The sequence below is a fragment of the Staurois parvus genome, unplaced genomic scaffold (genome assembly GCF_062004578.1).
Source record: "Staurois parvus isolate SC_StPar_1 unplaced genomic scaffold, SC_StPar_1.0 ptg000525l, whole genome shotgun sequence".
In the NCBI taxonomy this organism is placed as follows: Eukaryota; Metazoa; Chordata; class Amphibia; order Anura; family Ranidae; genus Staurois; species Staurois parvus.
In genome coordinates this window covers 9,791,322-9,816,316 of record NW_028318321.1, presented here as the reverse complement: position 1 = coordinate 9,816,316, position 24,995 = coordinate 9,791,322, and the positions used below count along the sequence as shown (strand labels likewise).

Genomic DNA, 24,995 nt, shown 5'->3' with positions numbered 1-24,995 from the left:
CAGAGTAGGTACATGAACCTTCTCTGAGGGCAGCTGCTGAAGCAGGTGAGGAGCCTTTAGCAGCAGTCCTTGGATCTAATTAGCTCTCTCACTATTATCTTAGCTTCTTGGCTACGAATATAGTAAATACAGCCCTGTCCCTCTGATTTACATTGATGTCCTAATCCCCCAAACTACACCCACATGTACATAAACCCATGACCAAATCAAGGGTCTCACCTCTTTAATGTCTAAAAATGCATATTTCACTTCCAATAAATTTGTATAGAAAGCAAAGTGTAAAAATGACAACTGTGTACTATAGACAGTAATAGCAAACTAAATTGAGATCATGCATGGTTCCTTGCATATTGAATTTAGAGAGGTTGTACAAACTGTGAAAGGGGGGATTTTGGTATAAAGAAACCAAGCTCCAGGTTACAAAAATGCATCTTCCTTTCAGATAATCTTTCAGATTTCATACCAGCTTTGGCAGGTATTGCACCTAGAACTTTATCATCTCATGTTTTATTTCCAGGTGAAACTAGCATTTTCAAAAAGAGAGGTTTCCCCAAACTCACAGAGTACTCTACATGTAAATGCACAGCCTGGGTCTTTGTGTTCAGTGAGGTCAGTGGATGAAGGTGTTATGCTTCTGAGGCCAGAAACTGATATCTCCAGTGATATGGTAAGTTGGCCCATTTTAATGTGCCGCTTGTTAGAATTTAGTGTGTAAACCCCCCTTCTGTAACACCAGCACAAAAAATGGTGATAAAGCCAAAGACTACTGGGGCCCAGTACAGTCAGTACTATATCCTCAAGATTTATATTGACATTGCTGTCCATCCTGGTCATTTCAGCACCTTTACTTTTATGACCATACTGCTCTAAGGAAGTGCACTTGAGAACATTACATTGATTTCTCCAAGGTGGGGATACAGTACCAGAAGCATTTTTATAGTGGAGTAGTAAAGGGATCAAGCCTCTGTTAGGATTTTATTGCTGTATGTGTCCCTACTATGGAGATTTCCCTCCACTGTCTGCACAAGTGACATGTGTTAGAAGAGGCGGTAAAGCAAATGCCCCCACCACCACCTCCGAAACACACAGCATCTAAAACCTCACATAGGATTAGTCCTGTGCCCACTGTATGCCACAAAAACATTTTGCCTGGAGTTGGTATTTAAAGTATCATGGGACCCATGCAGGGGCGGACTGACAACTCATGGGGCCCCCGGGCAATAGGGGATCATGGGGCCCCTGTGTCCTTGCCCAAACTCAAAAAAGCCTATGAAAAAGGTAACAGGGGCATCTCATGGGCCCCCCTACTGACCCCAGGCCCTCGGGCAGTTCCCGAGTTTCCAAATGGTCAGTTGGCCCCTGGACCCATGATTTATTGAGATGTCCCTTGATTAATCCTTATTCATAATATTATTTATCACCAACCTTTGAAATAAAAATGAAGATTGTAAAGTGGGGAATAGTTTCCTTATATAAGACTAGTTGCAATTGTGATTTTAGCAACCTGTGTTCCTAAATCACCAACACAATCCTTACAAAGTTTCTACTGTATATCGTTTTTTTCCCCATAGGTATACAGTCTTCTTGCACAGAGAAGGCGGTATGGCTACCCCTATCGTGTACACGAGAATAAACCTGTATGCTTCTACTATAATTTTGTTTATTCATATGGTGCATATCAACGCAAAAAACGATCCTATAACTTGCCATATTCCGTACAATCATCAGCTCCCGATGTGTTTACACTTATTCAGGTAAAGCAAAAGCTATATAGAAGAATTACAGAAATCTATAACTGAATAAAAGCAGGTGATTATACTGTGTCAAATGTAAACATGGCTAAACCCATTCTAATTCTTCAGTACCATCCTTTTTCCATTGATTGTACTTTTTAATGTGTTATTTTCTATATTTCCATTTTCAGTATACTGGACAAAAGGTTCTTACAAACACTCAGGTGAGGAAACCTGTGGTATGTTCCCATTATCCACTGGTCTCAGCCTGGTCAAGTTACGGAGCACCTCATATTGGTGAGATGGTCTTTCTTAGAATTCCAGTGTTACATTCCATTCTAGAATTAATTCTTTACTAATCTAGACAAAAATCATTCTTGCTTTTATGTTGTATAAAATCTGTCTCTTGAAACAGATCTAGATTCTGCTTTGTATGGTACAATTGCCAAAAGTAATGGTTTCTGTTAGAGATGAGCGAATCGAAGTATCCGAAGTGGAATTCGAGTCGAATATCGGAAAAATTTCGATTCGTGCCGAATCCGAAAAATACCCTAATTCGAAATTTTTCAGAAAATGGCGGCTGACATGTGCGGCGACGGAGCGGGGATGTCTGGGAAGGCGCGCAGACAAGGCGCGCTGACCCATAATGCATTCCTCAACTACATGTGATCGCATCAGCCTATCAGCAGCCAGCCAGCCAGCACTGTGTAATGGTCGAGCTATAAATAGTGGCCATTTTGGAATTCTTCATTTGCCTGCAGTTATTGAACAGAGGCAGACCGCTCTGTACTAGGGACAGGGACAGAGTTAGGGCCACAGAAACGATAATTGGGGACAGAGAAAAGTTACTTAGGGACAGAGAACCATTACTCAGGGACACAGACTTGTTAATGAGGGCCACAGAATCGTTATTTAGGGACAAAGAAACGCTAGTTAGGGCCACAGAATTCATAATCAGGGACAGACAGAATTGTTACTCAGTGCCAGAGAATTGTTACTTAGGGCCACAGAAACGTTATTAGGGCCACAGAATTGTTACTCAGGGACAGAATTGTTACTGAGTGCCAGAGAATTGTTACTTAGGGCCACAGAAACTTTAATTAGGGCCACAGAATTTTTACTCAGGGACAGACAGAATTGTTACTGAGTGCCAGAGAATTGTTACTCAGGGACAGACAGAATTGTTACGGAGTGCCAGAGAATTGTTACTCAGGGCCACAGAAACTTTACTTAGGGCCACAGAATTTTTACTCAGGGACAGACAGAATTGTTACTGAGTGCCAGAGAATTGTTACTCAGGGACAGACAGAATTGTTACGGAGTGCCAGAGAATTGTTACTCAGGGACAGACAGAATTGTTACTGAGTGCCAGAGAATTGTTACTTAGGGCCACAGAAACTTTAATTAGGGCCACAGAATTTTTACTCAGGGACAGACAGAATTGTTACGGAGTGCCAGAGAATTGTTACTCAGGGACAGACAGAATTGTTACTGAGTGCCAGAGAATTGTTACTTAGGGCCACAGAAACTTTAATTAGGGCCACAGAATTTTTACTCAGGGACAGACAGAATTGTTACTGAGTGCCAGAGAATTGTTACTCAGGGACAGACAGAATTGTTACGGAGTGCCAGAGAATTGTTACTCAGGGCCACAGAAACTTTACTTAGGGCCACAGAATTTTTACTCAGGGACAGACAGAATTGTTACTGAGTGCCAGAGAATTGTTACTCAGGGACAGACAGAATTGTTACGGAGTGCCAGATAATTGTTACTCAGGGACAGACAGAATTGTTACTGAGTGCCAGAGAATTGTTACTTAGGGCCACAGAAACTTTAATTAGGGCCACAGAATTTTTACTCAGGGACAGACAGAATTGTTACTGAGTGCCAGAGAATTGTTACTCAGGGACAGACAGAATTGTTACCGAGTGCCAGAGAATTGTTACTCAGGGACAGACAGAATTGTTACTGAGTGCCAGAGAATTGTTACTTAGGGCCACAGAAACTTTAATTAGGGCCACAGAATTTTTACTCAGGGACAGACAGAATTGTTACTGAGTGCCAGAGAATTGTTACTCAGGGACAGACAGAATTGTTACGGAGTGCCAGAGAATTGTTACTCAGGGCCACAGAAACTTTACTTAGGGCCAGAGAATTTTTACTCAGGGACAGACAGAATTGTTACTGAGTGCCAGAGAATTGTTACTCAGGGACAGACAGAATTGTTACTGAGTGCCAGATAATTGTTACTCAGGGCCCCAGAAACTTTACTTAGGGCCAGAGAATTTTTACTCAGGGACAGACAGAATTGTTACTGAGTGCCAGAGAATTGTTACTCAGGGACAGACAGAATTGTTACTGAGTGCCAGATAATTGTTACTCAGGGCCCCAGAAACTTTACTTAGGGCCACAGAATTTTTACTCAGGGACAGACAGAATTGTTACTGAGTGCCAGAGAATTGTTACTCAGGGACAGACAGAATTGTTACTGAGTGCCAGAGAATTGTTACTTAGGGCCACAGAAACTTTACTTAGGGCCACAGAATTGTTACTCGCACAGACACAGAATTGTTACTCGCACAGACACAGAATTGTTACTGAGGGCCACAGAACTGTTACTTGGGGCCACAGAAACGTTAATCAGGGACACAGAATTGTTACTGAGGGCCACAGAACTGTTACTTAGGGCCACAGAATTGTTACTCGCACAGACACAGAATTGTTACTCAGGGACACAGAATTGTTACTCAGGGACACATAATCGTTTAATTAAAGAGTATGTCAGACAACATGCAGAGGAGTGGCAGAGGAGGCAATGTTTTAGGAGCGAGCAGACGTGGCAGCAGAGGAAGGGGTCGAGGCAGCACTATTCGCAGCCAGAGGCCAGTGCTCCCGGTGTCATCCAGCGGTCGTGTCTCCACCGACAACCCTGCCGTCGTCGATTGGTTGGCTCGGTCGTCTTCCTCTTCCCAGGTCACCTCTGACACCTACAGCCAACGGTCGGTGGGTACGTCAGACACAACCGTTAGTTGGCATGGCCCGGGACCAAGCCCACTGAAATCACGTGTCCTCTACCTGCCCCTGTCCTTTGGTGTTCCCTCACCAAGCGAAGTATCGCATGCTGTGGGCTCAGCCCCACTGTACAGTGAGGAAGAGCTAACAGAGGGCGGTCAGGAACGGGGGGAGACATCCGCCTTTTCAGCAGCCAGGCGAAGAAGTAGTGGCGAGGAGAGTGGCTCGGTAGCCGGTCTAGAGACAGGTCTGTCTCCTGACCCAGACGCAGCCGAGGGGGCTAGTAGTGAGGCGGAGACCCTACTTGATGATGAGGAGGTTGATCGCACTTGGCAGCCTCGTCGTCATCAGGCAATTTCTTCCGCATCATCAGGAGAAGAGGGTGGCAGCTTGGCAGCGAGCAAAACAGTCGGTGGGTTGCCCAGGAGACAGCAGCAGGGTCGCAGCAGTGTCAGTGGAGCCAAACGTCCACGGAGTAGAGCACCAGCTCCACTGCAGCCTACCACCACGGCCAGTAGTGGTGCCGGTGTGCACGGAGGAAGCAGCAGTCAGCCAGTGAGGAGTATCGGGGGCAAAGTTTCCTACTCGGCGGTGTGGCAATTTTTCGTCAAGCCGCCCGAGGAAGTAAACGTAGCCGTATGTCGACTATGTGGCCAGAAAGTCAAGCGTGGCCAGGGGGCCCATGTTGGGACTACAGCGTTGCGGCAGCATATGCAGCGTCGCCATTTGGTGGCCTGGGAAAACCGTGATAAAGATACGGCGGTTCTGCCCGCCCCAGCCCCCGCTCCATCACCCGCTCCGTTACTTGCTCCGTCACCCGACGTCAATCGCCCTCCATCAGCCAGTCAAGGCTCCAACACCTCTGCTGAGGGGAGTTGTCGCTCGTTGGCATCTTCCGCTCGTTCAGATGCTCCTTCTCCTGCTACTCCTCTTCACGGATTCCGTCAGCAGTCTTTCTTGGAATCCGTTTCCAAGAGACAACAGTTTGCGAGCACGCACCCGACGGTGCAAAAGCTGAACGTCCTCCTGTCCAAGTTGCTGGTGCTGCAGTCCCTCCCTTTCCAAGTGGTGGACTCAGCACCTTTCAGAGAAATGATGGCTTGTGCCGCGCCGCGGTGGAGAGTGCCAAGCCGTCATTTCTTCGCCAAAAAGGCAGTGCCAGCCCTGCATTCACATGTAGAAGACATGGTGGGCCAGTCTTTGAGCATGTCGGTCTCTGCCAAAGTGCACGGCAGCGCCGACGTGTGGAGCTGTAACTATGGTCAGGGACAGTACATGTCATTTACGGCCCACTGGGTGAACGTGGTGCCGTCACAGCCGCACCAGCAACTTGGACAGGTCACGCCGCTTTTGCCTCCACGTTTGCACGTCCTTGGTCCGGCAAAGATGTCCGCCTCTACCACCTCTTCTTCCGCCGTGTCCTCAGCCGCCACCCCCGTGCCAAGTCCCATTACCCGACCGGCATATCACATGTGCAGGGCGCAACGGTGTCACGCTGTTCTGCACCTGGTATGCCTTGGCGAACGTAGTCACACAGGGGAGGAACTTCTGAGTGTAATGAACAGAGAAATCGACAGATGGCTGTCTCCGCGCAAACTGAAAATCGGAACCATGTTGACCGACAACGGAAAGAACATGGTGTCTGCTCTGCGTCAAGGAAGGTTGTGCCATGCGCCATGCATGGCTCACGTGTTCAATCTGGTTGTCAAGCGGTTCTTAAAATCCACCATCCCACTGCAAGACATCCTTAAAATGTCACGTAAACTTTGCATGCATTTCAGCCATTCCTACACCGCAAAGCACACCCTCCTTGAGCTGCAGCGGCAGAACGGAATTCCACAGCATCGCCTGATCTGCGACGTTGCAACAAGGTGGAATTCAACCCTACACATGTTAGACCGCCTTTACGAACAGCGAAAGGCCATCACCGATTTCCTGATGTTACAAGCGGATAAAGGTACTCCCCTGTGTAACTTCGATGTCAGCCATTGGCAGCTCATGCGTGACACCTGCGCTTGCTCAGGCCCTTTGAGGAGGCCACGCTATTCGTGAGTCGGCAGGACTATGGGATGAACGACGTCATTCCTCTGTTGCACGTCCTTGAACAAATGCTGTTAACAATGGCTGGTCAGGGTGCGGTAGACGTGGCGCACAGATCTCAACGCCACATGACCCCTGTGGGGGCAGGACAGGAAGAAGAGGAGGAGGTAGAGGAGGACATTTGTGCTCAGGAATTATTGAGTGAAATGGGTGGTTTTTCCACTCAGCGGACAGGAGTGGAGGAGCAGGAGCATCTGGTAGAGGAGGAGGAGGAGGAGACAGAGGACCCAGACGCACCGTGGCAGTATGCTGTGGAGATGGAGGCAGGGAGTCCCTCGCATTCCTTGGCACAAATGGCCCATAGCATGCTCGGTTGCTTGCGTAGCGACAGCCGAATAATAACCATCAGACAGAGGGATGACTTTTGGCTGTCCACCTTGTTGGACCCTCGCTACCGTTCAAAAATGGTGGCCTTTTTCACACCTGCTGAGAGGGAGGCCAAAATAACGTACTATAAAAACCACCTATGTAGTCAGTTGGTCTCTGCCTTTGTGCGCCAACGTCCATCCTCAGACACTGTGGGCCCTGTGCGCTCGCGTTCCGCTGCCATGGCAGCAGGGGAGGGGTGGGGTGGTAGGAGCAGTGGCAGCTCCACCAGCAGCAGCTGCCTCAGTCTGCAGTCGATGATGAGTAGCTTTCTTCACCAGCGCAGTGAGGAAACTACTAACCAGCCGCAGCAGCAGCAGCAGCATCAGGTGGACCTGGAGCAGGACCTCAAACAACAGGCTTGGGCCTACTTGGACAGCACCCTGCCAACCGAGGTAGACAATCCCCTTGACTACTGGGCAACGAAACTTGACCTTTGGCCCCAACTAGCTGAATTTGCCCTTGAAAGGCTGTCATGCCCGGCCAGTAGCGTGGCATCGGAGCGCGTGTTTAGTGCGGCAGGAGGTATTGTAACTCCGCGGAGGACACGACTGTCCACCCAAAGTGTGGAGAGACTGACGTTTGTGAAAATGAATCAGGCGTGGATTAGTCTGGATTTCAAACCACCAGTTCCTGACACAACTGACTAAATCCGCCATGAATCATGCCTCAAACATGTGCCACTTTGAGGTCTCCTCACACACTGCTGGTGTGTAGAATTTTTTGACATAGGGTGCTGGCAGATTATGGGCCTCCTATAGCTGCTGCCAGGCCCCTAATCTGCCACAGGCCCCTATATACCGCCTCCTCATGCTGCTGCCAGGTCCAGAGTCTGTCATGGGTCCCTGTACGGCCTCCCATTGCTGCTGTCTCCATCGCCACACTCTGCCATGTGCCACTTTCAGGTCTCCTCACACACTGCTGGTGTGTAGAATTTTTTGACATAGGGTGCTGGCAGATTATGGGCCTCCCATAGCTGCTGCCAGGCCCCTAATCTGCCATAGGCCCCTATATACCGCCTCCTCATGCTGCTGCCAGGTCCAGAGTCTGTCATGGGTCCCTGTACGGCCTCCCATTGCTGCTGTCTCCATCGCCACACTCTGCCATGTGCCACTTTCAGGTCTCCTCACACACTGCTGGTGTGTAGAATTTTTTGACATAGGGTGCTGGCAGATTATGGGCCTCCCATTGCTGCTGCCAGGCCCCTAATCTGCCATAGGCCCCTATATACCGCTTCCTCATGCTGCTGCCAGGTCCAGAGTCTCTCATGGGTCCCTGTACGGCCTCCCATTGCTGCTGTCTCCATCGCCACACTCTGCCATGTGCCACTTTCAGGTCTCCTCACACACTGCTGGTGTGTAGAATTTTTTGACATAGGGTGCTGGCAGATTATGGGCCTCCCATTGCTGCTGCCAGGCCCCTAATCTGCCATAGGCCCCTATATACTGCTTCCTCATGCTGCTGCCAGGTCCAGAGTCTGTCATGGGTCCCTGTACGGCCTCCCATTGCTGCTGTCTCCATCGCCACACTCTGCCATGTGCCACTTTCAGGTCTCCTCACACACTGCTGGTGTGTAGAATTTTTTGACATAGGGTGCTGGCAGATTATGGGCCTCCCATAGCTGCTGCCAGGCCCCTAATCTGCCATAGGCCCCTATATACCGCCTCCTCATGCTGCTGCCAGGTCCAGAGTCTGTCATGGGTCCCTGTACGGCCTCCCATTGCTGCTGTCTCCATCGCCACACTCTGCCATGTGCCACTTTCAGGTCTCCTCACACACTGCTGGTGTGTAGAATTTTTTGACATAGGGTGCTGGCAGATTATGGGCCTCCCATTGCTGCTGCCAGGCCCCTAATCTGCCATAGGCCCCTATATACCGCTTCCTCATGCTGCTGCCAGGTCCAGAGTCTCTCATGGGTCCCTGTACGGCCTCCCATTGCTGCTGTCTCCATCGCCACACTCTGCCATGTGCCACTTTCAGGTCTCCTCACACACTGCTGGTGTGTAGAATTTTTTGACATAGGGTGCTGGCAGATTATGGGCCTCCCATAGCTGCTGCCAGGCCCCTAATCTGCCATAGGCCCCTATATACCGCTTCCTCATGCTGCTGCCAGGTCCAGAGTCTCTCATGGGTCCCTGTACGGCCTCCCATTGCTGCTGTCTCCATCGCCACACTCTGCCATGTGCCACTTTCAGGTCTCCTCACACACTGCTGGTGTGTAGAATTTTTTGACATAGGGTGCTGGCAGATTACGGGCCTCCCATAGCTGCTGCCAGGCCCCTAATCTGCCATAGGCCCCTATATACCGCCTCCTCATGCTGCTGCCAGGTCCAGAGTCTGTCATGGGTCCCTGTACGGCCTCCCATTGCTGCTGTCTCCATCGCCACACTCTGCCATGTGCCACTTTCAGGTCTCCTCACACACTGCTGGTGTGTAGAATTTTTTGACATAGGGTGCTGGCAGTTTATGGGCCTCCTATAGCTGCTGCCAGGCCCCTAATCTGCCATAGGCCCCTATATACCGCTTCCTCATGCTGCTGCCAGGTCCAGAGTCTGTCATGGGTCCCTGTACGGCCTCCCATTGCTGCTGTCTCCATCGCCACACTCTGCCATGTGCCACTTTCAGGTCTCCTCACACACTGCTGGTGTGTAGAATTTTTTGACATAGGGTGCTGGCAGATTATGGGCCTCCCATAGCTGCTGCCAGGCCCCTAATCTGCCACAGGCCCCTATATACCGCCTCCTCATGCTGCTGCCAGGTCCAGAGTCTGTCATGGGTCCCTGTACGGCCTCCCATTGCTGCTGTCTCCATCGCCACACTCTGCCATGTGCCACTTTCAGGTCTCCTCACACACTGCTGGTGTGTAGAATTTTTTGACATAGGGTGCTGGCAGTTTATGGGCCTCCTATAGCTGCTGCCAGGCCCCTAATCTGCCATAGGCCCCTATATACCGCTTCCTCATGCTGCTGCCAGGTCCAGAGTCTGTCATGGGTCCCTGTACGGCCTCCCATTGCTGCTGTCTCCATCGCCACACTCTGCCATGTGCCACTTTCAGGTCTCCTCACACACTGCTGGTGTGTAGAATTTTTTGACATAGGGTGCTGGCAGATTATGGGCCTCCCATAGCTGCTGCCAGGCCCCTAATCTGCCATAGGCCCCTATATACCGCCTCCTCATGCTGCTGCCAGGTCCAGAGTCTGTCATGGGTCCCTGTACGGCCTCCCATTGCTGCTGTCTCCATCGCCACACTCTGCCATGTGCCACTTTCAGGTCTCCTCACACACTGCTGGTGTGTAGAATTTTTTGACATAGGGTGCTGGCAGATTATGGGCCTCCCATTGCTGCTGCCAGGCCCCTAATCTGCCATAGGCCCCTATATACCGCTTCCTCATGCTGCTGCCAGGTCCAGAGTCTCTCATGGGTCCCTGTACGGCCTCCCATTGCTGCTGTCTCCATCGCCACACTCTGCCATGTGCCACTTTCAGGTCTCCTCACACACTGCTGGTGTGTAGAATTTTTTGACATAGGGTGCTGGCAGATTACGGGCCTCCCATAGCTGCTGCCAGGCCCCTAATCTGCCATAGACCCCTATATACCGCCTCCTCATGCTGCTGCCAGGTCCAGAGTCTCTCATGGGTCCCTGTACGGCCTCCCATTGCTGCTGTCTCCATCGCCACACTCTGCCATGTGCCACTTTCAGGTCTCCTCACACTGCTGGTGTGTAGAATTTTTTGACATAGGGTGCTGGCAGATTAAGGGCCTCCCATAGCTGCTGCCAGGCCCCTAATCTGCCATAGGCCCCTATATACCGCCTCCTCATGCTGCTGCCAGGTCCAGAGTCTGTCATGGGTCCCTGTACGGCCTCCCATTGCTGCTGTCTCCATCGCCACACTCTGCCATGTGCCACTTTCAGGTCTCCTCACACTGCTGGTGTGTAGAATTTTTTGACATAGGGTGCTGGCAGATTAAGGGCCTCCCATAGCTGCTGCCAGGCCCCTAATCTGCCATAGGCCCCTATATACCGCCTCCTCATGCTGCTGCCAGGTCCAGAGTCTGTCATGGGTCCCTGTACGGCCTCCCATTGCTGCTGTCTCCATCGCCACACTCTGCCATGTGCCACTTTCAGGTCTCCTCACACACTGCTGGTGTGTAGAATTTTTTGACATAGGGTGCTGGCAGATTAAGGGCCTCCCATAGCTGCTGCCAGGCCCCTAATCTGCCATAGGCCCCTATATACCGCCTCCTCATGCTGCTGCCAGGTCCAGAGTCTGTCATGGGTCCCTGTACGGCCTCCCATTGCTGCTGTCTCCATCGCCACACTCTGCCATGTGCCACTTTCAGGTCTCCTCACACTGCTGGTGTGTAGAATTTTTTGACATAGGGTGCTGGCAGATTAAGGGCCTCCCATAGCTGCTGCCAGGCCCCTAATCTGCCATAGGCCCCTATATACCGCCTCCTCATGCTGCTGCCAGGTCCAGAGTCTGTCATGGGTCCCTGTACGGCCTCCCATTGCTGCTGTCTCCATCGCCACACTCTGCCATGTGCCACTTTCAGGTCTCCTCACACACTGCTGGTGTGTAGAATTTTTTGACATAGGGTGCTGGCAGATTATGGGCCTCCCATAGCTGCTGCCAGGCCCCTAATCTGCCACAGGCCCCTATATACCGCCTCCTCATGCTGCTGCCAGGTCCAGAGTCTGTCATGGGTCCCTGTACGGCCTCCCATTGCTGCTGTCTCCATCGCCACACTCTGCCATGTGCCACTTTCAGGTCTCCTCACACACTGCTGGTGTGTAGAATTTTTTGACATAGGGTGCTGGCAGTTTATGGGCCTCCTATAGCTGCTGCCAGGCCCCTAATCTGCCATAGGCCCCTATATACCGCTTCCTCATGCTGCTGCCAGGTCCAGAGTCTGTCATGGGTCCCTGTACGGCCTCCCATTGCTGCTGTCTCCATCGCCACACTCTGCCATGTGCCACTTTCAGGTCTCCTCACACACTGCTGCTGTGTAGAATTTTTTGACATAGGGTGCTGGCAGATTATGGGCCTCCCATAGCTGCTGCCAGGCCCCTAATCTGCCACAGGCCCCTATATACCGCCTCCTCATGCTGCTGCCAGGTCCAGAGTCTGTCATGGGTCCCTGTACGGCCTCCCATTGCTGCTGTCTCCATCGCCACACTCTGCCATGTGCCACTTTCAGGTCTCCTCACACACTGCTGGTGTGTAGAATTTTTTGACATAGGGTGCTGGCAGTTTATGGGCCTCCTATAGCTGCTGCCAGGCCCCTAATCTGCCATAGGCCCCTATATACCGCTTCCTCATGCTGCTGCCAGGTCCAGAGTCTGTCATGGGTCCCTGTACGGCCTCCCATTGCTGCTGTCTCCATCGCCACACTCTGCCATGTGCCACTTTCAGGTCTCCTCACACACTGCTGGTGTGTAGAATTTTTTGACATAGGGTGCTGGCAGATTATGGGCCTCCCATAGCTGCTGCCAGGCCCCTAATCTGCCATAGGCCCCTATATACCGCCTCCTCATGCTGCTGCCAGGTCCAGAGTCTGTCATGGGTCCCTGTACGGCCTCCCATTGCTGCTGTCTCCATCGCCACACTCTGCCATGTGCCACTTTCAGGTCTCCTCACACACTGCTGGTGTGTAGAATTTTTTGACATAGGGTGCTGGCAGATTATGGGCCTCCCATAGCTGCTGCCAGGCCCCTAATCTGCCATAGGCCCCTATATACCGCCTCCTCATGCTGCTGCCAGGTCCAGAGTCTGTCATGGGTCCCTGTACGGCCTCCCATTGCTGCTGTCTCCATCGCCACACTCTGCCATGTGCCACTTTCAGGTCTCCTCACACACTGCTGGTGTGTAGAATTTTTTGACATAGTGTGCTGGCAGATTATGGGCCTCCCATTGCTGCTGCCAGGCCCCTAATCTGCCATAGGCCCCTATATACCGCTTCCTCATGCTGCTGCCAGGTCCAGAGTCTGTCATGGGTCCCTGTACGGCCTCCCATTGCTGCTGTCTCCATCGCCACACTCTGCCATGTGCCACTTTCAGGTCTCCTCACACACTGCTGGTGTGTAGAATTTTTTGACATAGGGTGCTGGCAGATTACGGGCCTCCCATAGCTGCTGCCAGGCCCCTAATCTGCCATAGGCCCCTATATACCGCTTCCTCATGCTGCTGCCAGGTCCAGAGTCTCTCATGGGTCCCTGTACGGCCTCCCATTGCTGCTGTCTCCATCGCCACACTCTGCCATGTGCCACTTTCAGGTCTCCTCACACACTGCTGGTGTGTAGAATTTTTTGACATAGGGTGCTGGCAGATTACGGGCCTCCCATAGCTGCTGCCAGGCCCCTAATCTGCCATAGGCCCCTATATACCGCCTCCTCATGCTGCTGCCAGGTCCAGAGTCTGTCATGGGTCCCTGTACGGCCTCCCATTGCTGCTGTCTCCATCGCCACACTCTGCCATGTGCCACTTTCAGGTCTCCTCACACACTGCTGGTGTGTAGAATTTTTTGACATAGGGTGCTGGCAGATTATGGGCCTCCCATAGCTGCTGCCAGGCCCCTAATCTGCCATAGGCCCCTATATACCGCCTCCTCATGCTGCTGCCAGGTCCAGAGTCTGTCATGGGTCCCTGTACGGCCTCCCATTGCTGCTGTCTCCATCGCCACACTCTGCCATGTGCCACTTTCAGGTCTCCTCACACACTGCTGGTGTGTAGAATTTTTTGACATAGGGTGCTGGCAGATTATGGGCCTCCCATAGCTGCTGCCAGGCCCCTAATCTGCCATAGGCCCCTATATACCGCTTCCTCATGCTGCTGCCAGGTCCAGAGTCTCTCATGGGTCCCTGTACGGCCTCCCATTGCTGCTGTCTCCATCGCCACACTCTGCCATGTGCCACTTTCAGGTCTCCTCACACACTGCTGGTGTGTAGAATTTTTTGACATAGGGTGCTGGCAGATTACGGGCCTCCCATAGCTGCTGCCAGGCCCCTAATCTGCCATAGGCCCCTATATACCGCCTCCTCATGCTGCTGCCAGGTCCAGAGTCTCTCATGGGTCCCTGTACGGCCTCCCATTGCTGCTGTCTCCATCGCCACACTCTGCCATGTGCCACTTTCAGGTCTCCTCACACTGCTGGTGTGTAGAATTTTTTGACATAGGGTGCTGGCAGATTACGGGCCTCCCATTGCTGCTGCCAGGCCCCTAATCTGCCATGGGCCCCTATATACCGCCTCCTCATGCTGCTGCCAGGTCCAGAGTCTGTCATGGGTCCCTGTACGGCCTCCCATTGCTGCTGTCTCCATCGCCACACTCTGCCATGTGCCACTTTCAGGTCTCCTCACACACTGCTGGTGTGTAGAATTTTTTGACATAGGGTGCTGGCAGATTACGGGCCTCCCATAGCTGCTGCCAGGCCCCTAATCTGCCATAGGCCCCTATATACCGCCTCCTCATGCTGCTGCCAGGTCCAGAGTCTCTCATGGGTCCCTGTACGGCCTCCCATTGCTGCTGTCTCCATCGCCACACTCTGCCATGTGCCACTTTCAGGTCTCCTCACACACTGCTGGTGTGTAGAATTTTTTGACATAGGGTGCTGGCAGATTACGGGCCTCCCATAGCTGCTGCCAGGCCCCTAATCTGCCATAGGCCCCTATATACCGCCTCCTCATGCTGCTGCCAGGTCCAGAGTGTGTCATGGGTCCCTGTACGGCCTCCCATTGCTGCTGTCTCCATCGCCACACTCTGCCATGTGCCACTTTCAGGTCTCCTCACACTGCTGGTGGGTTCCATTTTTTGTCATAGGGTGCTGGCAGATTACGGGCCTCCCATAGCTGCTGCCAGGCCCCTAATCTGCCATGGGCCCCTGTTGTCGCTTGTTGGCATATTCCGCTCGTTCAGATGCTCCTTCTCCTGCTACTCCTCTTCACGGATTCCGTCAGCAGTCTTTCTTGGAATCCGTTTCCAAGAGACAACAGTTTGCGAGCACGCACCAGACGGTGCAGAAACTGAACGTCCTCCTGTCCAAGTTGCTGCTGCCAGGCTCGTAATCTGTCATGCGCCCCTGTACCGCCTCCTCATGCTGCTGCCAGGTCCAGAGTGTGTCATGGGCCCCCGTACCGACTCCAAATGCTGCTGCCAGGCCCGTAATCTGTCATGGGCCCCTGTACCGCCTCCCCATGCTGCTGCCACGTCCAGATTGTGTCATGGGTCCCTGTACGGCCTCCCATTGCTGCTGCCAGGCCTGTAATCTGCCATGGGCCCCCGTACCGACTCCTCATGCTGCTGCCAGGCCCGTAATCTGCCATGGGCCCCTGTACCGCCTCCTCATGCTGCTGCCAGGTCCAGAGTGTGTCATGGGTCCCTGTACGGCCTCCCATTGCTGCTGTCTCTATCGCCACACTCTGCCATGTGCCACTTTCAGGTCTCCTCACACTGCTGGTGGTTTCCATTTTTGTCATAGGGTGCTGTATGGCCTCCCATTGCTGCTGCCTCCACCGCCACACTGTGGCTCCACACTCTGGTTTTGGCCCCGTGACTGGCCAAATGAGTGAAGTGTGCGGTGATTCTAAGATCGACGGCACTCATCTGCATGTCATACTGCCTGACAGTATTATTTCTCTTCCCCAGCAGACTCCAAGGGCATTTAAATTAAAGGTACAGTGTTCAGCACTAATATTAAGTCTCTCTGAAGCCTAGAAACACCCTTTTTTAAGTTAAATTCACAGCGAATATATTCGACTCGAATCGAAATTTTTCTACGAATTCGCCAAATCAGTCGAATCGAATTTTTGAATACTTCGCTCATCTCTAGTTTCTGTACTAGTCTAAATGGGGGATCTGCTACCAGTGCTACACTTAATACATCACTCTAAAATATGCACTGTTGGCAAATGCTGGCTCATTTTTTCCATGCAGTTTTTTGTGTCTTCTAAATGCATCCTGTGCAGTAATTTAAAAGGAAAAAGATACAATTAAGCAAAAAAGTGACATACCCCGTAAAAGACACTCAGCAGCAGCACACACTATACAAAGATGAGCAGGTATCTTCCCACCTCTTAGTGTCTATAGTACATGGTTGTATTGACTTTGCTTAGAAGAAGGTGGTCACCTGCAGGTCATACGCACCTGTAAATAAATTCTGAATGATCTCAGAAGCATCTTAAACTGTTGCCAAACTGATGCTATCAACAGAAGCCCAAAGCCCATTGACACAGACCCTAAAGTGTACAGTATGTCAAACCAAAAATGTAGTCCTCATTTTGGATAGAGTAGAGAAGGATTGGAAATGCTTTTTAGCCTTTTACTGTAATCCAAGGCTCAATTAGAGAGATTTACCCTCGCTTCCTGTCCTGCTGACAACTGTTTTACCAGACCTTGTTTCCATCCTTCCCTATTCTAAAAATAAAAATAAAAAATAACACAAAATTGTATTTCTGTTCCTGTTGCCATTGAAGAGTTCCCCATCATGGTGGCTCCCATTGTGGCTCTCTCAGACAGCACTTTGAAAGGCATTTTTGCTTTCATCATCTGTTAGATGTCCCTAAACCTTTGTTCACACAGACATTAAATATGGGGACATTCAGTGCAGTCTTAAACAGGTGCTGAAGGCACAGTAACCTTCACAGTTCTTGGTGAAATACTAGCCAAAACGTCTTCCCAGGTGCTGAATGTACTTCAACATATGTGTAAGGCCTAGTTAACATGTGTAGCTGTCACTGTCGCTCCTCTAAAAAGTGAAAAGTGATCCACGGTCAGATAGATTTTAAGAGGTGTATGACAGGTAGTGAGGAGGTGATATGTAGTGTGCATTGCATAGGGTTGTGGGGCAGTTGCAGCGCAGCCCTATTCCCTTGAATGAGTCGCTTTCAATGGGAGGTAGTGCTGATAGGGCAGCAAACAGTAAAACCAAGCACTGTAGCCATGGCAAGTGTAGACTCCGTCCACTGCTTTTGCAGCTTAAGGGGGAGTGGTTGGGTAGTGATAAAGAATGTGGTTATAAATGAGCCCTTAAAGTGATTGTAAATGTTATTTTTTTTTGGACATAATAAACGTGTTATACTTACCTCCTCTTTGCAATGATTTTGCACAGAGCAGCCCCAATCCTCCTCTTCTGGGGTCCCCTAATGGCACTCCTCCTGTCTCTTCCTCTTTGCCAAATGCCCCCATAAGAAGCCACTTGCTCTGGGTGCACTTATGTGGGCTCAATCAAGAGCCACGCCATCTGCGTCCCCAAACAAAGACAGCAGAGCTCGGCCCTGCCCGCCCCTCTCCCCCATCACATGATTTGATTGACAGCAGCAGGAGCCAATGGCTCCCATTGTTGCTTCTCTGTCCTGTTAGAAGAGAGAGTGGAGAGAGCACAAGGGGGCTGGGGAGAACCTATTAACAGAAGTTAATGCATTCAGGTATTTCAGGTATTCATTCTGTATTAAGGTAAAAAAAAAAACATAAGTCTTTGGAACCACTGTAAGGAGAACTAATGCAGGCCATACATGGGTTGAATTGCAAAATAATTTTCTTTCGACAATCGTATCTAAGAATTTTCATTAGAATTTTGCACCATTAGTGGGCCGCAGCAACAGCCGATTTTCATGCAGTCATTGAATTTAAGTGATCAGGCATGTTGGAAATTTTTTGAAAAACAAAAGAATTTCTAATCAATGATGGGAGAATCGTGATAGAAATATAATTGAAAAAGAACTGAGCATAAGCTATGACCTGGAAAGAAAAGAAGATTTAAAGCCATAAAAATTCTTTTCTTTAACAACATGAGGTGAAATTGAAGGCTTGGTTGGGCGTATTTCCAAATCAATGGCGGCACCATCGGATTACAAAATGCACAAAATGTCTGATTTTCTAAAGAAAATTCTTTCAGAATTCGACCCGTGTATGGCCTGTGTAAGCAGTAGCATTGGGAAATGCAGGTGCAAATGATCAGGTTAATCGTTATGAAATAAATGCTCTACTCTTTCAGAACCTTACAGTTCAAATGTTCCTAACTATGCCATTGTAGAAGAGCCTGATATGCAACTGATTCACCCTTCCATCAGTGCTGCTGAGATGAATAAGAGGATTCAAAAGAGGTTTCCTAAAACCTTGCTGTGGGAATTGGTCACAGTTGGGTAAGTTAATTTTAATGAACCTAGCATGGCCTTCTTTCAGACCCCTTACTGTTACTTCCTGGCTACTATTTAAAGTACATGTAAACCCATCTTTACAATCCAGTAGAGGTTATCATATGTTTATGTATTTGTTTGTTTTCAAATCTCAAGCTTTAAATTAATACATTACACAATAAGTACAATACATTAATATCTGGTGATTCTTCCATGAATGTATTTGTTCAGACAATTTCTGTTATAAAGGCAAAAGAAACTGTCCTTATACCTCAGTATTGTGTAGCACTACCCCCTTAAGAGTTGCTGAATAATTTGGGTACCCCTATGGTTCTGCACAGCCAGGCAACATGCATTTCTACACAGACTCAGGGGTCAGTAACCAGTCCTTGAACTTGTTTTGAAGTTTTATTAGGGGGATTTAAACTTTGATGGTGTTAAGGGTGTACAGGATGCCCAATGGAACCGAGAAACTGAGGACAACTTCCTGAACTACTATATGTACACGTCTTTACACAAAAATCCTTTTCTGGGAGAACGAGCTAGTGTCTCCAGTAATACCACCCCAGACCCCAGAAGTGCCTCTATCTGGTTGCCTGGAGGAATCCCTGGACAGGGGAGCCAGTGGCTGTCACTGAAAGGGTTAACAGTCCTAGGTATGGAGCGAGTCAGGTTTCCCACCCAAATGCTCTCTCCCCTTTCTGGCCCAGGGGGTGTAGGAGTACTCACTTAGCCTTTCTCTTGGGCTGCAAATTGGTCAGTGGCTGCTACCAGGCCTTCCAGCTGGGCCTCTCCTTCCCTGCTACCAAGTGGGCCTCTCTCCAGAGGTCAGTGAAGTTCCTAGCTTTCTACCTGTCTGTAACTCTCCGGAAGGCAGGCCCAATCCCTGGGCCTCCTCCCAGGCTCCTGCACCTCAGCCTTACTCCTCCATCTTCCACCCGAACTCTCTTCCTGCTGAGCAGGCTCAGAAACTCTGAAAATTTGCCAGCCCCTTTCCAAGCCTCCTGTTGAAAATTGGCCAGGATCCTTCAAGAGTCCAAGCCAGCCACTCCTCAGACCCACCCACTACCTCTAGACCTTTCTCCAAAGATTTGACCCCACTCTGGCTATTACACCTGGGCTGCTATTCAGCCCCTAACTCATCAATGGAGTCTAGCTCCCGCTAGCTACCTAGGAGGGCGCTACATTACACACACACACACACACACACACACACACACCCCTCTAAAAAGACAGCATTGTCATCACTGGGTGGTAAGCAAAATAAAAATGGCTCCTGAGCACAAAGCACGGGCATTCCAGGGCACCCAGCAGGAAAGACAGCCGTCCTGGGAAAGAAAGACAACAAAAAGCATAACATTGCCCTAACTCTGGCTAGCTATCTAAATAAGGCAATTCAGTATATATGTCACTGAAAGGGTTACCAGTCCCGGATATTGAGTGAGTCAGGTTTCCCACCCAAATGCTCTCTCACCTTTCTGGCCCAGGGGGTGAAGGAGTACTCAATTAGCCCTTCTTTTGGGCTGAAAATGAGTTGGCGGCTGCTACCAGGCTTTCCAGCTGGGCCACTCCTTCCCTGCTGCCAGGTGGTTCACTCCTCAGGGGCCAGTGAAGTTCTAAGCTTTCCTCCTGTTCGCAACTCTCCGTAAGGCAGGCCCCATCCCTGGGCCTCATCCCAGGCTCCTGCACCTCAGCCTCACTCCTCCATCTTCCACCCAGAACTCTCCTCCTGCTAAGCAGGCTCAGAAACTATCAAAGGTTGTCCCAGCCCTCTTGTTGAGGATTGTCCAGGATCTTTCAAGAGTCCAGGTCAGCCACTCCTCAGATCTGCCCACTGCTTCTAGACTTTTCTCCAAAGATCTAGAGCAGGGGAAAATTTCCAGAGGGCTGGTATGCAGAGCCTCTCAGTTCTGACTACAATTTGACCCCACTCTTTCTATTACACCTGGGCTGCTACTCAGCTTCTATCTAACCATTGGAGTCTAGTTCCCCCTAGCTACCTAGAAGGGGGCTACAATTGCTTATACATTATCACCCTGTCATATAGGTTAACAACGTAGACTTCAAGTGGCCTTTTTAACACACATTATGCAGGCATGTAGCACTGTTGTCACCATCAGGAAATCCACCCTGAGAAATGTCATGCAGCAATCCTGGAGGGCATGTAGTTAGGACATGGCTGCAAAAGATCAGCAGCACTTAGATGTAACAAATGATGAAATAAAGGGTAAAACAAGGATTTTATTAAATCAATTGGCAATTTTTTGACAGGGTTTTAGTAAACTTAAGCTCTGTTTACACTAGTGCAATCAGATAAGTCGCATGGAAATGCATGATAATGGAAATCATAATGTCTACAGTGGTGCCTGTTCACATCAATGCAACTCAGCATGGCATGATTTTGGAAAAGGTTGCTGTACTTCTTTGGTGCGATTCCAGCGCGATTTTGGCCCCATAGAATATACATACCACATCTAAGTTGTATCCACATTCCAGTACACAATTGCACTGGAAAACGGTTCACAGCAGTGTGAACCTATCTTTAAATGTAATTCCATTAGGCTACTTTTACACTTAAAACAGTTGCGAAGGCTAAAATATATTTTTTTAATAACAAACATGCTCTGTGCAATGGTATTACAGAGAGCAGCCCCAATCCTCCTCTTCTGGGGTCCAACACTGCCCCACTGGTGCTCTAGGTTACTCCTCTACTGTGTGCACCACCCTAGAAAACTGCTAGGTTTGCTCATGAGCCAGGCTGTGTGCATCCATAGACACACACACAGTGTTGCTCGGTCCTGCCCCCTGCTCCCTCCTCAGAGGATTTGAATGACAGCAGCAGGATCTAATGGCTCCTACTGTTGCCTCTTTATCCTGTGAATGCAGGGAGAGAGGGGAAAGTCGCTATACATGGCAACAGCACTGGATTGAAAGAGCACTCAGGTAAGTATTTGGGTTGGGTGCGAGGGGCAATACAAATACTGGGACATTTTTTACCTTAATGCAGAGATTGCCTTAAGGTAAAATAAATGTCTTCCCTTTACAAGCATTTTAAGCTGAGCACCTTTGGTTATTTTTACTGACTTTTTTTGAACGTTTGTACAGTTAACCATTTGCCCACCTGAGGATTTACCCCCTTCCTGACCAGGCCATTTCTTGCATTACGGTGCTGCGTTACTTTAACTGACAATTGCGCAGTCATGCAAAGCTGCAGCCAAATGAAATTTATGTCCTTTTGTTCCCCCGAATTGAACTTTCTTTTGGTGGTATTTGATCACCTGTGCGTTTTTTATTTTTGCACTATAAAAAAAAAAGCAACAATTATGAGAAAACAATATTTTTTACTTTTTGCTATTAAACATGTCCAGTAAAAAAAATTTTAAAAAATCAAATTTCGTCATAAATTTAGGCCAAAATGTATTCTGTTACATGTCTTTGCTAAAAAAAATCCCAATACATGTAAATTAATTGGTTTACGTGAAAGTTATAGAGTTTACAAATGGCGGTATATATATAGTGGGATTTTTATTTTTACTAGTAACGGCAGCGATTAGCGGGACTGTGGCAGACATTCTGACACTGGGGGGAACTGACTTGGTGTCACTGACATCCCCAGTGACACCAATACAGTGATCAGTGCTAAAAAAAAAGCACTGACACTGTACTAATGGCACTGGGGAGGAAGGGGTTAACATGAGGGGCGATCAAAGGGTTAACTGAGTGCAGGGAGTGTGTTACTGGGGGGTGGTGTCTGTGTGCTTCACTGTAAGCACACTGCTTTGGATGGCAGCAGTGTGCTTGAGCTGACAGGGAGGAGAACTGTTAGCAAACAAAACAGTCCTCCTCCCCGTCGGAGATCCTTGGTAATCACTGGGTGCCGGCGAGTAATCACCGGCCGCAAATGGCAAGGCGGGTAGGTCGTGCGCACAGTTTGCACACACACCCCCTACCCGGAAATGCAAAATCATATATATACTGTAGATGAGTTCTTGCTGGAAAAAATATTTTAAGCAACAGACAGCATGGATTCATTAAAGACAGAAGTTGTCAAACAAATCTGATTTTTTTTTATGAGGGGGTGAGCAAAACTTTTGACAAAGGGGTGGCGGTGGACGTGGTATACTTGGATTTTGCAAAAGTGTTTGGCACAGTTCCCCACACACAGCTAATGTGTAAGGTAAAGTCTACAGGCTTGGAAAAATCTGTATGTAAATGGATAGAAAACTGGCTAAAAGATCATATTCAAAGAGTAGTGGTTAATGATTCATACTCTGAATGTTCTAGGGTTGTCAGTGATGTACCTCAAGGTTTAGTGTTGGGATCATTACTTTTTAATATACTTATAAACGATATAGGGTCTGGGATTAAAAATACTGTTTCAGTCTTTGCAGATGACACCAAGCTGTGCAGTGGAATAACGTCCTTACAGGATGTCTCCAATTTACAAGCCAACCTCAATGAATTGTTTAATTGGGCAACTATGTGGCAAATGAGGTTTAATGTTGATAAATGTAAGGTTATGCACTTGGCGGTTAAGAATATGCATGCATCATACATACTAGGGGGAGTACAACTGGGGGAATCAATGGTGGAGAAGGATCTGGGAGTTCTGGTAAATCATAAGCTTAATAATGGCATGCAATGCCAAGCTGCGGTTTCTAAAGCGAGCAAAATCCTCTCTTGTATTAGGTGAGGTATAGACTCCAGGGAGAGAGATATCATATTACCCCGGTACAAATCATTAGTAAGACCTCATCTGGAATATGTAGTTCAGTTTCGGCACCAATTCACAAAAAGAACATTGGGGAACTGGAGAAAGTACAGAGAAGGGCAACCAAACTAATAGGAGGCATGGAGGAGCTCCGCTATCAGGAAAGATTAGAGGAACTGAATTTATTCTCTCTTGAGAAGAAGAGATTAAGGGGGGATATGATCAACATGTATAAATACATCAGTGGTTCATATAGTGAACTCGGTGTAGAGTCATTCACTCTGAGGTCATCACAGAGGACAAGGGGGTACTCTTTATGTATGGAGGAAAAGAGATTTAATCTCCAAATATGGAAAATTTTCTTCACAGTGAGAGCTGTGAAAATATGGAATAGACTCCCTCAAGAGTTGGTTCTGGCCAGCTCGGTGGATTACTTTAAAAAAGTCCTGGATTCTTTCTTGGATACACAGAATATAACTGGATACTAACATTTATAGGTAAAGTTGATCCAGGGAATATCCTATTGCCTCTCGGGGGATCAGGAAGGAATTTTTTCCCCTGCAGGACCAAATTGGATCATGCTTTGCTGGGGTTTTTTGCCTTCCTCTGGATCAACTGTGGGTGTAGGATTATAACTTTTACTTTTGTCTTTTTTTGTCCAGACTAACTATGTAACAAGTAAACTATGGATGCTGAGTGCCATACAGCATGCAAATTAGTGTTTATATGCAGCTGGGGGTGAAATTTGTTTGCGTACAGTCACCCGTACAGACAGGTTGTGCCCAGGGTTTCTGATCTGTCACTATGCACATGCAAACCTCTGGCTGTGCAGTAATATGTGTACAGTTGCAGCCTGTCATTGATTTGTACATGCAATTGTACACAAACACCTGTCACTCCCTGATGCCTCCTGGCCACATAAACATACTCCTTTTTCATGCTGTTTGGCCCCCTGTGCCCATTAAGTTCCATCTGCTGGTTAAAAAACAGATCTATTTATTGTCACTGATCTTCTCCTCTTCTGCCATATACTCCCTTTTCTTCCTCACCTCAACTTCATCTTGACCCTTTACTTATTTAGTTATTTACTTATTTATTTACTCCTTGACTTAGGCTTATATACACGCTTGACATTATCACCGCAACGCAGACTCACATCAGGCATTTGGAGGGTGGCACTCTCTATACATTATGCATGGTGGAACCCATAGTTATTGACTGGTGATTACTACTTGCTGGCCACCAGTTACTTACTACTCACTACTACTCACGGATTTTCCTCTCCCTGTTATGCTTCCCCCTCAGTCTTTCATCTCTCTCCAGTCTACTTAGGCCCCCCGGGTAAAATTCTTTCTTTCTACTTCTTTATGTTCCTTGAATCCAGCTGCCACACCATCTTATTAACATTCTCCCACATTCTCCTCAACGCTGATTACCAAGTCTGTTCACGCTCTCCCCCCTCTCCTATCATCTCTTTTCCTACTTTACTTCCCCTTTATCATCTTCCCCTACTCCCAACCCCCAAACTCCTTGACAATTCCCCCTCTTTCTCTTCTTTTGGACTTATTATTGGTGGGCATCAGATGACATATACGTACACCTTACTATTCCACATCATTTACTGACAATCCACGACATGAAAACAAACCTGGATTACATAATTGTCACTAGCTATTACTTTTACCCTATCTACACACAAACTTCTTATCTACCACTTTTTCATACTACTTTCTTCGCTACTAACCAACCCAACCTCGATACCTTAGTATTGTATCAATGCCTTTTTCTAATTGCTACCATCATGCTAAGGTCATTTTATTTTTATTTGCCGTACCATTATATCTTTGATTAGAAATGATGTAACATTGATGTCATAACCGCCTCACCATTTTGCTATTGTTTTAACTCGTTAAAACCCAATAAATATTCTTGTAAAAAAAA

The 24,995-nt window shown here is 48.7% G+C and overlaps 1 protein-coding gene across 1 annotated transcript in view; it reads left to right on the top strand.

Annotated features, from left to right (window-relative positions):
• LOC149451734 (alpha-2-macroglobulin-like protein 1) overlaps window positions 1–24,995 on the top strand; it is a 151,645-nt gene that overhangs the window by 44,302 nt on the left and 82,348 nt on the right. Inside the window, exons 15-18 of the mRNA XM_089690325.1 lie at window positions 518–667; window positions 1,572–1,754; window positions 1,925–2,030; window positions 18,202–18,349. Of these exons, the coding sequence (XP_089546451.1) occupies window positions 518–667; window positions 1,572–1,754; window positions 1,925–2,030; window positions 18,202–18,349 (587 nt within the window). The remainder of the gene's footprint in view (window positions 1–517; window positions 668–1,571; window positions 1,755–1,924; window positions 2,031–18,201; window positions 18,350–24,995) is intronic.